Source organism: Haemaphysalis longicornis, unplaced genomic scaffold (genome assembly GCF_048455015.1).
Source record: "Haemaphysalis longicornis isolate Haplotype H1 unplaced genomic scaffold, Haemaphysalis longicornis Haplotype H1 scaffold_2, whole genome shotgun sequence".
NCBI lineage: Eukaryota > Metazoa > Arthropoda > Arachnida > Ixodida > Ixodidae > Haemaphysalis > Haemaphysalis longicornis.
In genome coordinates this window covers 280,322,760-280,337,496 of record NW_027526295.1, presented here as the reverse complement: position 1 = coordinate 280,337,496, position 14,737 = coordinate 280,322,760, and the positions used below count along the sequence as shown (strand labels likewise).

At 48.0% G+C, this 14,737-nt stretch overlaps 1 protein-coding gene across 1 annotated transcript; it reads right to left on the bottom strand.

The window, feature by feature from the left end:
- Window positions 1–6,612: 6,612 nt before the first annotated feature.
- On the bottom strand, window positions 6,613–8,632 carry LOC144167805 (uncharacterized). Its single transcript, XM_077696976.1, has 2 exons — window positions 7,683–8,632; window positions 6,613–7,275 (listed from the first exon to the last, which is right to left on the bottom strand). Exons 1-2 carry the CDS (start codon window positions 8,390–8,392, stop codon window positions 6,696–6,698), a joined length of 1,290 nt encoding a protein of 429 aa, XP_077553102.1. The 5' UTR covers window positions 8,393–8,632; the 3' UTR covers window positions 6,613–6,695.
- Between the last annotated feature and the right edge of the window lie 6,105 nt (window positions 8,633–14,737).

Below are 14,737 nucleotides of genomic sequence, written 5' to 3'. Positions count from 1 at the left end.
GTTGTGCATTCCTTCCGGATGGCCGTACGCGAGCACGAACGCTCCACAGCAAAGACAACCGATCCGTGGCCATTCAGCCAACTAAGACAATGCCAACAAAGTTTAATGGTACGGAATATCACATCACCTTCAGTTAAGTGTCTTGTCCTTGCTTTTGTACCCGACCTATCGCTGCTTGTAACACAACCTCATGGACATGGCTAGATGTCAGTCACCGCCTACGCAGATCACATGACGCCACAATCGGAATTTACCTCGTACTTGGGGCGAGACGGCTACTAATGCCACTTTCGCCTCCGTGTACACTGTCGCCCATGACGTCAGTGCGATACCGCAGGAAAGAACCGCATGTCATGTAGCTTATAGGGGTAGTGCTTGTGCAGCTTTGCAGTGGGAAGTAGATCACTGCACGGGCCTGATTTTAAGGCCCGGACCCGGCCCGAGCCCGCTTTATAAAGCCCGAGCCCGAGCCCGACCCGGGCTCGGGCTGCGTACAACACCTAGCCCGGGCCCCTCCCGGGCCCAGGCGTCCAGAAGTGAGCCTGGCCCGGGCACCGCCCGGGCCTGTCGTCTGAAGCCCAGGCCCGGCCCGGGGCCGGTCATTTATTTTTAAGCCTAGGGATAGCCCGCGCGTGTGTGAGCAGGCCCGGGATTAGATGGTGGAGAAAATTTGTTTATTATATTTGGCCGAGTGTTTTTGTAGCGGGCAATCAGATGGAGCATGAAGTCTGCACAAGCACGTCATGAACTGACATGAAAAAAATTAGGGTTAGGTATTCCACGTACTTTAGCTTAGATATGTGCTGCACGAGTGTTTGACAGGACATGTGAGTCAAATGGCCTTCGAAATTTCTAATGCCATTCAAGCTGGAGGTAATTCCGCCGATCTACACGACAATTATCGAAGGCAGTTGAAAGTTTCCGCGTTGACCCGCCATGTTTTGGTGCCACTACTGCTGCTCAGTTTCGCTCCCGTAAAATCACCGAAAAAAAACTTAATTTTAGAGTTAAAATGGGCCGAAAAAAGACAACGAATCGTGATAAAATCGATTAAAATCTACTTACACGAGCAAAACATGCGCAACATAGGCAGTTTATTTTTAACCTTTTAAGCCCTGATTTTTTTTATTTCAAGCAAAACAATGTTTTCTGTGTGTTTTCCTAAATTTCAGGGTACCATTGGTCCACAAACGAAAAATAGAGCTGGAAGTGCAAATATTAACATTTTATTGGGAGGCAATTAATTAGGACATTTGGCAATTAAAATATTTGTGTTGAACAGAGACATCACTTTTGCATATTTATTTAAACCTTATCACTACATGAACCTACAAACAAAAAATGAGCTTCCTAGAGATTTAGAGGTCTAAAAACTTGGGAAGAAAACTCAGACCGCCATTTTTTCCGCCTCACTATCGTAATTTCGTCTTCACCGGAGGTTCTTCTTCTTCGTAGTTTCCAGCTCCACTAAAATGAAACAGCAGTGATATATATCGCAATTGAAGAACAATTCCCCAGAAAACTAGCAATTTTGGTTTCGTTCTCTATGCTCTAGAGGAACATTTAGGTGATGGCGTCATTTGACACCACCAGAGACGGAAGGGTTAAAACAGCGACGCTGTTTAGCAAATCGTAATTTTTCGTTCCAGCAGTTAAAATACCGAGAAACTGCCGACCGCGTGCACTTGAGCGCGGGCCTCGCGGTGACCGCCCTACAGTTAACGAAACCAAGAAATTGCCGAGGGCCCATGTGTGCGTGCATGGCGACGGCCGCACAGTATCCCCAGAGAACATTTGTCAAACCAAGGATACCCCCTTAAGGAGATTGGCCAAGATTGCGGCGACCTCCCGGAAGTTAAAAAAAAAGAAAATGCCGACGCTCGTGTGTGCGTGCTTCGCGGCAACCTCCCAGCGTCCCCGGCGCACGCTTGTCGAGCCAAGCATACCCACTTAGGGAAATTGGCCAAGACTGGCAAAAAAAAAAAAAAAAAAACTCCACCCGTAATCGGGGCAACACTTGCTCGGAACGAGAAAGATACGTCATAGCGTACGCCCCTCCAACGTGATGTCCACTGATTATCACTTAAAAAAAAAAATGAAGGAAGCACACACTTATAGCAACAGAGATGCAGTAAAGGTCGTTGCGGTGTAAGAAGATGCAAATCGGCTGCACTCGTGGAAATAAAACTTCGTGATGGTCGTCACGGTTGCGTATAGCTTCGCTACCTTCAAGTCGTACCCATCAGTGTGAGCTTCCTTCTTTTTTCTCTTTTTTCTGCACCGCCGGTGTTGGGTACTTTCGAATAGTAGACCAAGTGATAGTAAACAAAAACAAAATAAAAGCGACTAAGATCGAGCTTTTCAAAAACCAAGTGTAGTCATAAATAAGTATTTTTGTAAATACGGCTTGCAGAAACTGCGTGCGGGAATACAAGGGTTCGCTTTTCAAAGGCCTATGGGACTCCCAAAGGTCTGTTGTCACACTCCTTTGACTCAAACGGCATTCAACCAAATGCCTTTGAAAGATGTCGTGTAGCAGCTCAAATGTGGCATTTGAGTCAAATGACATTCCGTTCAAAGGCTTTTGAAACACTCGTGTACCACGGGTATTACACCATCTGCAGCTCACGTCACTTCGGTGTAATTATAGCTCGTATCATTACACGAGAGACACCATCATCTTTGGTGACCAGATTCTTGGCAACTTCACGTGGTTGTCTCGCCCACAAGTTGGTATTTTTTGCTTCGCGTGTGAATCCACGAATATCTACGTGCACTGAAATATTTTAGCTGCAGTGGTTGCGCAGCGGTGCTGCTTCTTTAGCGCGCGAGTTCGATTACCGGCCACGGCAGCCGCATTCCGATGGGTGCGACATCTAAAACACGTGTACATAGACATAGGTACGGAGCTCCAGGTTGTCTGAATTAATCCCCTCCCCGCTAGGGCGTTCGTTGTAATCGTATCTTTGATATGTTACACACCAAAATACAATGTCTTGATGAAATAGATGAAATGCCATTAAAATTACAGTATAGTCAGTATTAGACCTAAAAACACGTTTTTAAAACAATGCGTACAACTAACGTAAAGAAGCGCGTAAAAATAAAAGAACATTCGGTTTAATGCTTTTTTCTACACTTCACGTCGGAACAACGGCCGGCCCATAGATTCAAGTCCGAGCTCGGACCTGGCCCACGGCGTCGAGCCCGAGCCCGGTACGGGCCCACGGCATTGAGCCCGGGCCTGGTCCGGGCCCGCCGATAATCGACTTCGGGTGGCCCGGCACCGCCCGCGGGCCGGTCTGGGCCCCGACTTTCGGGTCAGCCCGGGCTTGTGCAGTGCTCTAGCGGAGAGACCTCGCGCGAGCGCAACTCAAGCACGTGCACACGCCCCTAGGAACAGCTATGCCCGACGCACATGTCACTAACATTGAAACTGTGCTACTCTGGTAGCATTACTGAAAACATGTTTCCCGAATGGAACAGGCTTGTCATGAAGAGGAGGGTTCACCTGTCCACAAATTTTCTAAACGGGTAGTTTGTAGTTATTTAAATCGTAATGAATCATAATGATTAAATCGCTTGAAGCTTCCGGGCAGGTCACGGATATAATTTTTTTCATACAAGCTGAAAAACTATACAATGCGCAGCTCGTGAGGAGCATGCCTGCACGCTTTCCGGGGTGCATCTGAAGGCCCCACTCGGCCTTGTATCCCCCGCCCCCTTCTTTCCCCCCAATAAACGTTTATACCACCAGTTCTACAGCTATTTGCAACGCCTTTGGAAATACGGGAGCGGGAGGCAATGTGTTTATTTAAATAACGTGTTTTTTTTAAGCCTGAGTGTACAACAGTCACGTGCACAACTGATTGCTGATATGACAGAAAAAAAAAAACGTCTTAGCACAGTGACAATGACACTAATCGTTACTCAGCACGATTACCGACAACTTGGCCTCACTTATGCAACGCCCTCCGTCGCTTTGTAAGCTGCGACACCTTGCATGCAATATGTATTGCGACGATAAATTCGTAGAAATATTTAGTCACTTAATACGCTGAGCAATCTGGCAGCCCTTTGGCCTGCGTAAAGAGCTATAGGTAGCAGCGGATTTATACAATTATCGTATACAATTTATCAGGGCTGCTTCAAGTCACTGGAGATAAATCAGCCGTGTAATGAATGATACGTGGTGGACCCGGGAAGCACTCTCAGATAATGCCGATACCTGCGCTGACAAAAAAGAATAGCATACAGCCATTGTGTGCTTCGAGATTCAAAGTACTGAGGCTAAACTTGGTGTCTTACTATGCGCCATGGCGAAAAAGGCTAAGTCAGCCGGAACAGCCGTAGAAAGAAGCTCTATTATACCCCTGTCACACGGCAGATCTAATGACATTTACAGCAAATGTCATTCGCCCTAAATGTGATTAATTCGGCGCTACACGAGAATACCGAATGTCATTCAAAGCGAATGACATTTACCAGCTAACTGAGGTCCGGGACCTCAGTTACACCTCAGTTGGCGGCCGAATGAGTAGCCTCGACAGCAGTGGCGCGTCGCTAGACAAGAGAATTCAGTAATAAACCAAGGAGTAGTGTTTGTAAAAACTGAGTTTTCTTATTATTTCTTCTTTATAGTGTTTTTAAAATAAATACTCAGATATTCACATAACAAAAAAATCTCGTCCCCAAAGGGCGCGCTTTTCAAAGCGTGGTCGCCAACACGTGCTTGTGTTATTGCTGCGACCATGGCGGCAAGTTCGTCCTGCGGTTCGGCTACGGGCGGAAGCCAGCGGACTTCGTGGACCGACGACGAGGTCCACACTCTCATTCATGTGTGGGAAGACCACCTGGGCGATTTGCGGGGTACGACGCATAATCGCAAAGTGTACATTGCCATAACCGCGAAGCTGGAATCTTACGGCATCACAAAGCCAGTGAAAGCTGTGAAAGGAAAAATTGAGAATCTCGGGAACACGTACAGGTAAGCAGCATTTTTCGTCTTTAGGGCTGTTTTTATTTGGTGAACAAGAGTGATGTTTCTATTCTTTTGCCGTTGTGCGCGCCGGTGCCAGTAGTAGCTGTTTTGCAGCTTTCCCTTTTGTGCCAAGTATCGTCAGCAGTAATCTAAACATGTGCAACCGCGTGGTCTTAATACCGAACTATTATCACTCAAATAGTCGTTTAAAACGCATGCCATGCGTTGTGACTAACAATACAATATTTCAAAATGCAGATAGCTAAGGGTGGCGGTGATTTTTGCTTGAAAGTGTGGCACCCTCTGTGAAATTTTATGTGAACGCGCTTATGCATGCTGATAGTGATTGCAGTTTTCCCCAAATACGTCGCAGAAAAATTTTACTGATTACCAGCGTGACACCATTTTTCTCTAAAACAGGTTTTTATCTCCGCGTTTTTTTGTTTTTTTTTCAGGCGCCTTAACCGCACATTAGGCCCCGGCTCTCCCCAGATTAAATGGATCTTCTACAAGGCGATTCACAAGTTCCTGCATACGCTGGCGACAAACGATACAAGTCTCACAGCAGAAAGCGAGTGCGGCAACGAGACCGTACAGGAGGTGAGTACGTTTCGAGCTTCCAATTATGCGTTCATAAGATAGTCCCTGTATTTCTGTGTGCAATGTGGCAGTTTATTTCCATGCAAAATTTACATAACGGCTGCGACAAGGAGAAAATTGTTCCAGTCACCAGAATGGGTCACGACATTAGTTCCTATTTATTGCTAGAAACACAACCTAGCAACAACGCAGTTCCATGCACAACTAAAAATTTCGCAGTAGCTTAATTAAAAAATATATAAGTTTTTACATTTCTGGGCAGCAATTTCAAATGTCACACATTACTGACCTGTCTGAACATTTAGATGCGCAAAATACTTCACTTTGTGTTTACAAACTGAAGTTTCATGTGTTTTTTTCCCTGTCGGATTTGCTTCTTCAGATCATAGACCGAATGCAGTGCGGCTATGCATCTGCAGATGAGGACGAGGGTCTTGCCGAGGATGCCGGTGCCGTAGACGCCGAACCACATGTCCTGTTGCCAGTGCATGGTTCTACAGCAGCCTGCCCAGAAGGCTCAGCACCTGCAGCCCCACAGCTTCTCCAGGCTGTACCAGATGCCACTGAAGCGAGGCAGCCGCCAAGAAGAAAGGAGGCGACTCAGCGGACGCTGCTGTCCCAGCTCGTAGATGAGCAGCGACAACTTCGCTTGGAACTTCGTGAACACAGGCGGCAGGAGATTGACTTCCGAAAGGCTGAACATCAAATGCTCAAGGAATCGATAGAGTCTGAAAAGGCATTGACAGCCGCACTTGTGCAATATCTCAACAAATAAAGAATTCAAAGCTTGCCAAACATGCCTGATGGCACTTATTAAACGATTATCTTGTAACATTCTTCTACTAAACCCCCCCCCCCCCCCCCATATGCAGCACAACTTTTCTTACATGAAGTGAACAGTGTGCGTGTGCATATTTTACACTTCAGTCACAACACGTGCTTTTTCACATTTTTATTCTGTCATTAGAGGAAACTAGATGCAAAAGAAGTTCAGCAGTGCAAGCACACTGCCTGTGACGGAGATGCACATCCTTACAGACAAGTGTTCCACGGCACGAGTGTGCACCCATCTTTATGTTCGTCAGGCACACACTTGACGAAGCTACGGTCATGTTTACACTGCCAGCTTAAGAAAGTACTGTCCCAGTGCCGCTCTGACTTCTTGGCCTCCTGCAGTAGACGCACGGGTTGTACGCACCGGCTGCTCATACAGAGCGTCGAATGCCCTGCGGTCTTGCTCCCACTGGGTGTCCACAGTGTCCCTTAAAGCTTCACAGATGTTGTGAAGTGTGCATGATGCCCTGATGGCACGTCTCGCGTTGGGCAGCTTACACTCCATCCGCTTCATTATGTATCGGAAGCGGGCTTTCAACCGGCCAAAAGCATTCTCTACTACCCGCCGTGTCTTGGACAGGTTGTAGTTGAACGCTGCCTCACTCGTTCCGCTTCCTGCATTTGGATAAGGCTTCACCAGGTTTTCAGTCAGCGGGAACGCCTGGTCACACAGGATCAGTGGGCACACAACTGCACCCTCAATGGTGGCTGTGGGCGACTTGAAGTGCGCACCTTGCACCACTTTACAAAGCTTGGATCGTCCGTAGACATGGGCGTCGTGGCACCTCCCAGGGCTTCCAATGTTTATGTAGAGGAACCGGTACCGGTGGTCGACCAGTGCAAGCAGTATCATACTATACCTGTAAAGAAAAAGAAAAGAAAAGGTAATAAATGTCCATGAGTGCACAGACCTTGCAGTGTCATGTTGCCACTGTATATTGTCTTTGACAAGTACAAGCGTACAAGGCGGGCAACAGAAGGAGCGGTATCAACTGATTGGTCATATGGTAAGAAACCGCCCGAATATACATGAGAAAGGCTCACGCAAAACCTTTTTGTCAGCTCCTGCAGTCTTCACGCGTTACCAACTGCAGTTCATTTAACCATCTGAGTGCACCAGGGCAGACACCTTCTGAAATACTATTTTTCTCGCAGTTCGTGAAATGAACTATGCTGACTTTTTGTTAATGTTAGGTGTCAAATAGGAGTTTTCAGCATTCACATCGGTCATAGCCACACCACTTGGAGAACACTCGAAAAAACTTACCACCCTTTGTAGTTGTAGTAGTCCACTGCGTTTTCCTTGGGTGGTGAGATGGCGAAGTGGCAGCCGTCCAGCGCACCGACACCTTGAGGAAAGCCGGTCACGGCATAAAATTCCCGTATATGTGCGGCCATGTCGTCCGGACTTATCATGCGCAGCCACTCGCCTTCCAGCCGCGCGAGTACGGCCTTGCAAAAGTCCCTGAAGGCGACGTTGACAGTAGACCGCCCGATTCCGAAGAGGTGCGCGATGGTGCGGTCTTCGGCGCTGGAACACAGGCGATACAAGCCAACAGCGACTCGCTTCTCCACTGTGATTGCTGTCCTCATGTTCGTGTCCTGCCGCTGGAGTTCGGGCCGACACGACTCCACGAGGTACCGAAACGTCGCCGGACACACTCGAAATGCTTGCTTGAAGTGCGCTTCCCCGAGGTGAGGCAGGGTATCTTCAAACCAGCGCTCGTTGCGCTCGTAAGCCCATCGCTCTCGCTGAATTGCCGAGAGCCCCACCAAAACAGCTGACACCGCAACCGCGTTTGTTTGGAGGCGCAGTTCGACGCCCCTCGCCTGTCTTACTCTTTCTTGGATTAGAGCTTTAAATCGTCGTGACTGAATTCGTCGCTTTGCTCGCAAGCACATCAGCGCTGCTAGAGCACGATTAAATTCTTCTTCATTGCGCACTTGAACAACGGGGCCGCAGTGAAGCTCCGCCATTTTCACTGCTACCCTGATATGGATTTCTTGCGGACTTGTCTCGGCTTGTGATGTCTACCAATGTCACATAAACCGGTGATTTTCTTCTTTTTAAATAAAATAATAGTCTTTTGTTATGTTTGAAAAAAAAAAATATTACGTATACAAACATTCTAGATGCATCTGAAATATAATTTTGCGGTTTTGCGAACTCTGTAATCGTCACCGCTATCACTACCGAATGACATTTGTTTCGCCGTGTAGACCGGCGCCGCCGAACCGAATGTCATTAACAGCGAATGACATTTGCTGTAAATGTCATTAGATCTGCCGTGTGACAGGGGTATTAGATGCAACGCGTAGGCATTGCAAGCGGCCGTCATGAACTAGAGGCCACACACGTTGTCACAGTGATGAAGTTTATAAAATTTTTTTTTACTTGTTTGGGTAATACGGCTGACTTTCTTTCTCTCTGAGGCGATCTTCAAGTATATAAATGCATTTATTAAGCCAGAGTTTCAGATAAATTTTCCCACTTTTATTTTTCATTGTTACTGATATAAGCGAGCTGTAGAATGGCGCTAATGTGTGGTAGTTGTTGCATTTCTGGCTAAAGGCAGCTCGAACTTGACACAAAATGGAAGATAAGAAAAACCTTCCGTTTTTTGTCAAGTTCGAGCTGCTTTACACCAGATATGCGAACTGATTGATTGGTTGATTAGTAGGTTTAACGCGCCGACGCTGCACAAGTGATGAGTCGCGCCGTAGTGGAGGGCTCCGGATTAATTTTCATACTAAGTCTCGATTTTCGGATGAAATATCGAGCTCACGAACGTTTTCGCTTTTCGCCTCCGTCATAAAAGCGGCTTATTTATTTATTTATTTATTTATTTATTTATTTATTTATTTATTTATTTATTTATTTATTTATTTATTTGTTTGTTTGTTTGTTTATTTGTTCATTTATTTATTCCGTATACTGCAGCCTAGTAATTTAGCCATACAGGGGTGGGCGGGGGGGGGGGGGGGCGGAGGGGGGGGGGCGGGGGGTAGGCAGGGATACGTATGACTCATAAAAATGACTACAGAAAAGGCAAATAAAGCCGTAACATTATTCAAAGGCGTATACAAATGCTGAACACGAGACTCGAGTTCTTTCCCAAAATCCGCGATTTCAAGAACGTTTGGGGGCAAAGTATTCCCCTTGACACTTTTCGTCGAAAAGAAAAAACTCCACTATAGGCGTTTAAAGCACCACTAATCGCCGATAAAAAGCACTCATGGTTATTTCTAGTTGCCCTTGCACGCGTGCGTTCATACATTCTGGAAGTGTTAATGTAGTTTTCCGTTCGAGGCAGTTGGGAAGAAACCCAAGATGGCTAATTTTCTGGCAAGCCTCCAGTGCTGATGTTTTTTTTTCCTTAATAAAAAGGGCTGCTCACGCCCTTTATACCTACCAAAAAGAAATCATATGCCTTTTCATTTCTTTAATATAACATTTATTTTATTCACACATGTACAACATTGAATCCTCTCAAACTGCATCCCGAATAACAGCCGCGTACTGTACACAGTTATAACTGTAGCTATAACCTACACATGTTGTTACGGAAGAACGACGCAGTCGAGACTTGGAACATGGCTGCCCTTCGTGGGGACGATAACTTTAATGACAGGGGAAATCTACATGATGATGCTGATGACTGGCGCATAGCCAGCGGGAGATTTAACATCCTCCCGCGCGCGCAACGTTCGTGTCCGCACAAACGCTGTACCGCACATGGAACTTGCTGGATAGCTGCTGGCTTCTCCAGGTGGCACTGTTACTGCATCCGAACTAAAAATCGTCGTGGTTCTCTGCCGTTTCTTTTCGAACGATGCGCGAACTGAGTCCCGCCGTCCATTAAAAAGCTGGAGTGGATCCTCGGGCTCCTTGCAGAGACACGCGCTGTTGCTCCGGTCCTGACATATTTTGGACTTCTCCACGCTGAGTCGCCCATCTAGACTTGCCAGTCTTTGTTCAGAATCCTTTTATGCCTCCTTTTGCTTCTCAACTTCCAGCGAACTCCTAGAAAGTCTTGATAGTCGGGGTGTCTCGGACCTGCAGGGGACGCATGCTTGTTTTGGATGCACAGACTGGCGCGATCATAACGGTGCCCAACTGTCGCCGAATTCTTCGTCGGCTAAAAACGGCCGATCATACCTCTCCCTCCGTAAGCGAGAAAATTGCTGCGAGGATGAGCAAGAAGTCCACAATCTTAAATGTTTGGGTTTTGTTTCGCAACTTGAATCCGTGTAAAGCTGTCATGTCGTGATGTCCCCTCTTGCGTTTCCAACGGTGCATCCGCCATCGTACAACTTTCGGCAGAGCCTGGCGTCGCCAAGCCGAAGCGGACGACGCCAAAACTATGCGTCCAGCCCGCTGAAACGTTTCGGATCCAGTAGGTCGTCTGTAGAAAGTGAAGTGGGAGGGGTGTCGGGAAATTATCAAATTTTCGCTGTTTCGGTAGCCTCTGAGCGGCGACTATAGCGGTGTTCCCCAATAGCTCTTGCGCCTGCCTCGGATTCGCTTTTCGGTAGTTTGTGATTCCGCCGAATTTGTTTTCGTGCTTGGTGTCAGGTGCACATACGACTTTTCCATTTCTTCACATGGAGCCGAAGCGATGAGCGAGGGTGATTTCACTTCTAGACCTCCAGGCGGATGGAATGGCTCAGACTCCTGGATGGGTGCGACCTTGCCCGCCGCTGCAACGTTTGTTGGTAGTCGAGTTACTAGAAGTTCCCGTAAGGATCTGCCCTTCACGGAGTCGGGAACGAAGATGTACTCAAACACAAATGGAGGAGGCTCTATATTTTCTTTCCCGAACTTTACCTCATGTTCTTTGTCTTCCATTTGCACAGGAGCAGCCGAGACATCCTTGTCTGTGGCTAGCGTAGCCTCGCGTTTTTCACAAATGCCTCTCGTTGGGACGCTGGACGCTATCTCGGTTCTGGGTCGCACCTGGATGTGTTCAGCCCAATCTTCTGCTTTTTGGTAAGAAGAATCCTGTGCTGCTACGACGGTTTGTTCGTGTACAAAGACTTCGGGGACGTTACCAGACGAACTGTTCTTTATCGTCTTATCTTGTTCTGTTTGAGGTAGGTAGCCCTTATCTGCGTCGCACATTACGTTGTGTGGAACGGGTTCTTCTTCCGTCGTCATTGAGCAGTAGTTCTCGAGAGAATCTTCTGGCCTCACGCTAGCCTGAGTCGAGGTTGCGGACGTCATGGTGAGCGCAAAGCGATCGCATCTGCTTTTGTTTCGTTGGCTCCTCACCAGGGACGTAAACGTGAAGGCATCTGCCTGCTGGGCCGGCAAGTAGAGCTCCAAACGGTTCGCAGTGCTCACGTTGGCAAAATTGGTACGGTTCGAGTGACCGTCGGCCGTCGTCTCCACATGGACCCCAATCCACATGGACCCACGTGGCTCACCGTCAAAAGCACAAACTTGCCGCTTCGGCAAGACAACTGCCGAGGTCGATGTGCGTGAGCCGCGTTGAGAAGGGTCATCTGGATGGGCGAAAGTGACGTCAGTTTTATGTCTCGGGCCGACAGCCTTCGAGGACTTCAAGGCAGAGCGCAGTCGGTTTATGGCATGACATATCTTTCCTTGGTACCTCAAGGCGCCGAAGTAGTCACGTTCAACTTCATCTCTCTCATGAAGATCGATGATTTTCTGATCTACCTCATGAAGTGCGGTGTACTTGCTCTCCAACTGGTCAATGGCCTTTTGCAGGTCGTGCGGAGACGCTGAGGTAGCATCCAGAAGTATCGTCGCTGCCCTCAGAAGTCTCGCACTAGCGCCGCGAAGGATGCGTTGCTGCCGGCGCAGCTTATCCATCGCACGCATTCGGTCGGTCGTCGGTAGGGGGTCAGGGCCAGCCATGCTGACCTCCGGCTGAGGGCGGGGCTGAGCAACGTAAAAACAGTCAAAAGAGCGGGGTTCTGCGAACCTCAAGCCGGAGGGGACGTCGGTGGTCTCCTTCGTCGCGTGCAGTCATCCTCCCGGGTTTAACGGCACCAAAAAATGTTACGGAAGAACGACGCAGTCGAGACCTGGGCCATGGCTGCCCTTCGCGGGGAGATAACTTTAATGACAGGGGAAATCTACATGATGATGCTGATGACTGGCGCATAGCCAGCGGGAGTTTTAACACATGTATTAATTTATAGCCTAACGTTTCAGTACTAACTTGTGCATGCTTTTTCTCTGATAAAGAACAAAAATGTCGCAAGGCAGATGAAGAAATATCAAGTATATGCAGTGATTAAGTAAGCATATTACTTATTAGTTAAAGTCAAAGCGAGGCACTTACATCGAGTAACTTCTTGTAACGGGTGGTGAGGAATTAAATAAGAGAAACAAGTGGGCTGCTTTTTTTTGTTGTTGTTGCACGCAAGCGTATCTATTCTCTTCGAATTTAGTACCATACTACAACGTACACACCAATCGTAAATTTAGGAAAGAGCTTTCGTAATGAGCAGCAATTATTTGCAGATGATATTTTTTAAACACAAAACAATCATCACGAAACCGTCTGATGGGTACATCATGCGGCATTAGAGAGTTTTAGCAGTACGTTCGTTACGTTCGTTACGTTCGTTCCGTTGCTACCGGGTTTACCGGGACCCGACTGCGCATGCGCGCGTACGTACCGGGTTCTTTCCGTAGAGTGAGACGGAAAACGTGTTTTAGCACTCCGTAGCGTCGTACCGTTCGTTCCGTGTGACGGCTGATTAGCCGAGTTGTTGCAAAAATCCACACGCTAAAAATACGTAAATAAACAACGCAGTTTCCCCTAAAGCATTGCAAATCTAAAATAAATTGCGCTCGGCCGGACGCATTGTGAGGTAGGGGCTGCGGTGGCGGCGACGGCACCAGAGCGAGCGCAGGTGACGACATGGTCGCGCGCCGTTCACGCGGAGGAATGGCCTTGGCCTTGCCCGATTGAAGCGCTAGACACATGTACAATTGGTACACGCGATTCGTATGCGACTGATCGTTACGACTGTCACCACGACTAGTCGTACGCGTGAATTTGAGACACATGGCCCGATGCGGGTGTGCGATGCCTCGTCGGCGCCGCTCCGCCCACTGTTTTTGCACCATGGTCAACTACGACGATCGCTGAGCTGAATTTGTAGATTCCGCGGGTTTGTACGCAAGAAATGGATAAAGCAGGAAATCGTGAAGCGTTTTCTGCATCGGAAACAGTCCGCGCACACGCCGGTCGCGCCTGCCAGCTCGGCACACTCAGCGGCTCGAACCGGCGCAGACCACGGTAGCAACCGCTTGTCGCTGTTCTTCCAAATCAATCTGATCACTAAAACGAAGTTCCACCTGCGAGAAAGTAGGTGTTAGTGTGGTGAAAAATTGTGCTAGGGATTGTTCTCGGGGCTTATTTTAAAAGCGGCGATCAGATATATCTGCCGCGATGCAAGCATATGCTGACCGGCCATGGATGCCGCGGCGCGCGGTGCGGCGAGTGGCCGAGAGATGGCGATACCTGCCTCGGAAGCATCGAAACAGGCTACGCAGATGTCTCGGTCACCGGTCGCTCACGGCAGTTGTAGCTCAAATAAAGTTTCACATGCGAGAAAGGGGATGATAGTGAGGTGAAACGTTGTGTTACGGAGTGTCATTCGCAGTTGCACAGATAGCGGCGATCGCCAGGACGCTAAGCCTAGAGTTCTCAACACCCGAGCAAGCCGGTTGCGGGCTCCGGATACGGTAACACCGGTAACACGGAAGCAGAGCGCCGGGATAGACGCCGGCCGCGTACGGAACAAATGGCGCATGCGCAGTCGGGTCCCGGTAAACCCGGTAGCAACGGAACGAACGTAACGAACGTAACGAACGCACTGCTAAAACTCTCTATTATATCCACCAGATCGTTGACCTAAAGAATAAGCATTAACGGGTCCGACACACTCCCCTGTAGAACTTTCGGGGTAACAGATTGCGGGCGGGACGATCAATGTTAAATTTCCACGAAATGCCCGTTGGATAAGAAGCAACACACTAAAGAAAACATACTGAAGAAGCAACACACAAAGAAGTATAAGAAGCAACGCACTAAAAAAAAAGCTTTGGTTCTTAAGACGCAAACTAAAAGGTACTCCTCTAAATGTGAAATTGACAGCCTACCTATCTCTTGTACGTCATATGTTAGAATATGCTACTTGAAACTTGGAAGAATCCAGAGGAGAGCCGCGCGGTTTATTTTTTTCTAAATACAGTCGAACAGATTCTATCACTGCTATGCTAACTCAGCTGAACTTACCGACGCTCTCCGAACGGCGAGCGATTGCAAAACTAAATTCCTA

Coding starts and splice junctions, on each gene's coding strand:
- LOC144167805 (XM_077696976.1), bottom strand. CDS start 8,392: ATGGCGGAGCTTCACTGCGGCCCCGTTGTTCAAGTGCGCAATGAAGAA. Junction 7,276..7,682: donor TACTACAACTACAAAGGGTG/GTAAGTTTTTTC, acceptor TTTTCTTTACAG/GTATAGTATGATACTGCTTG.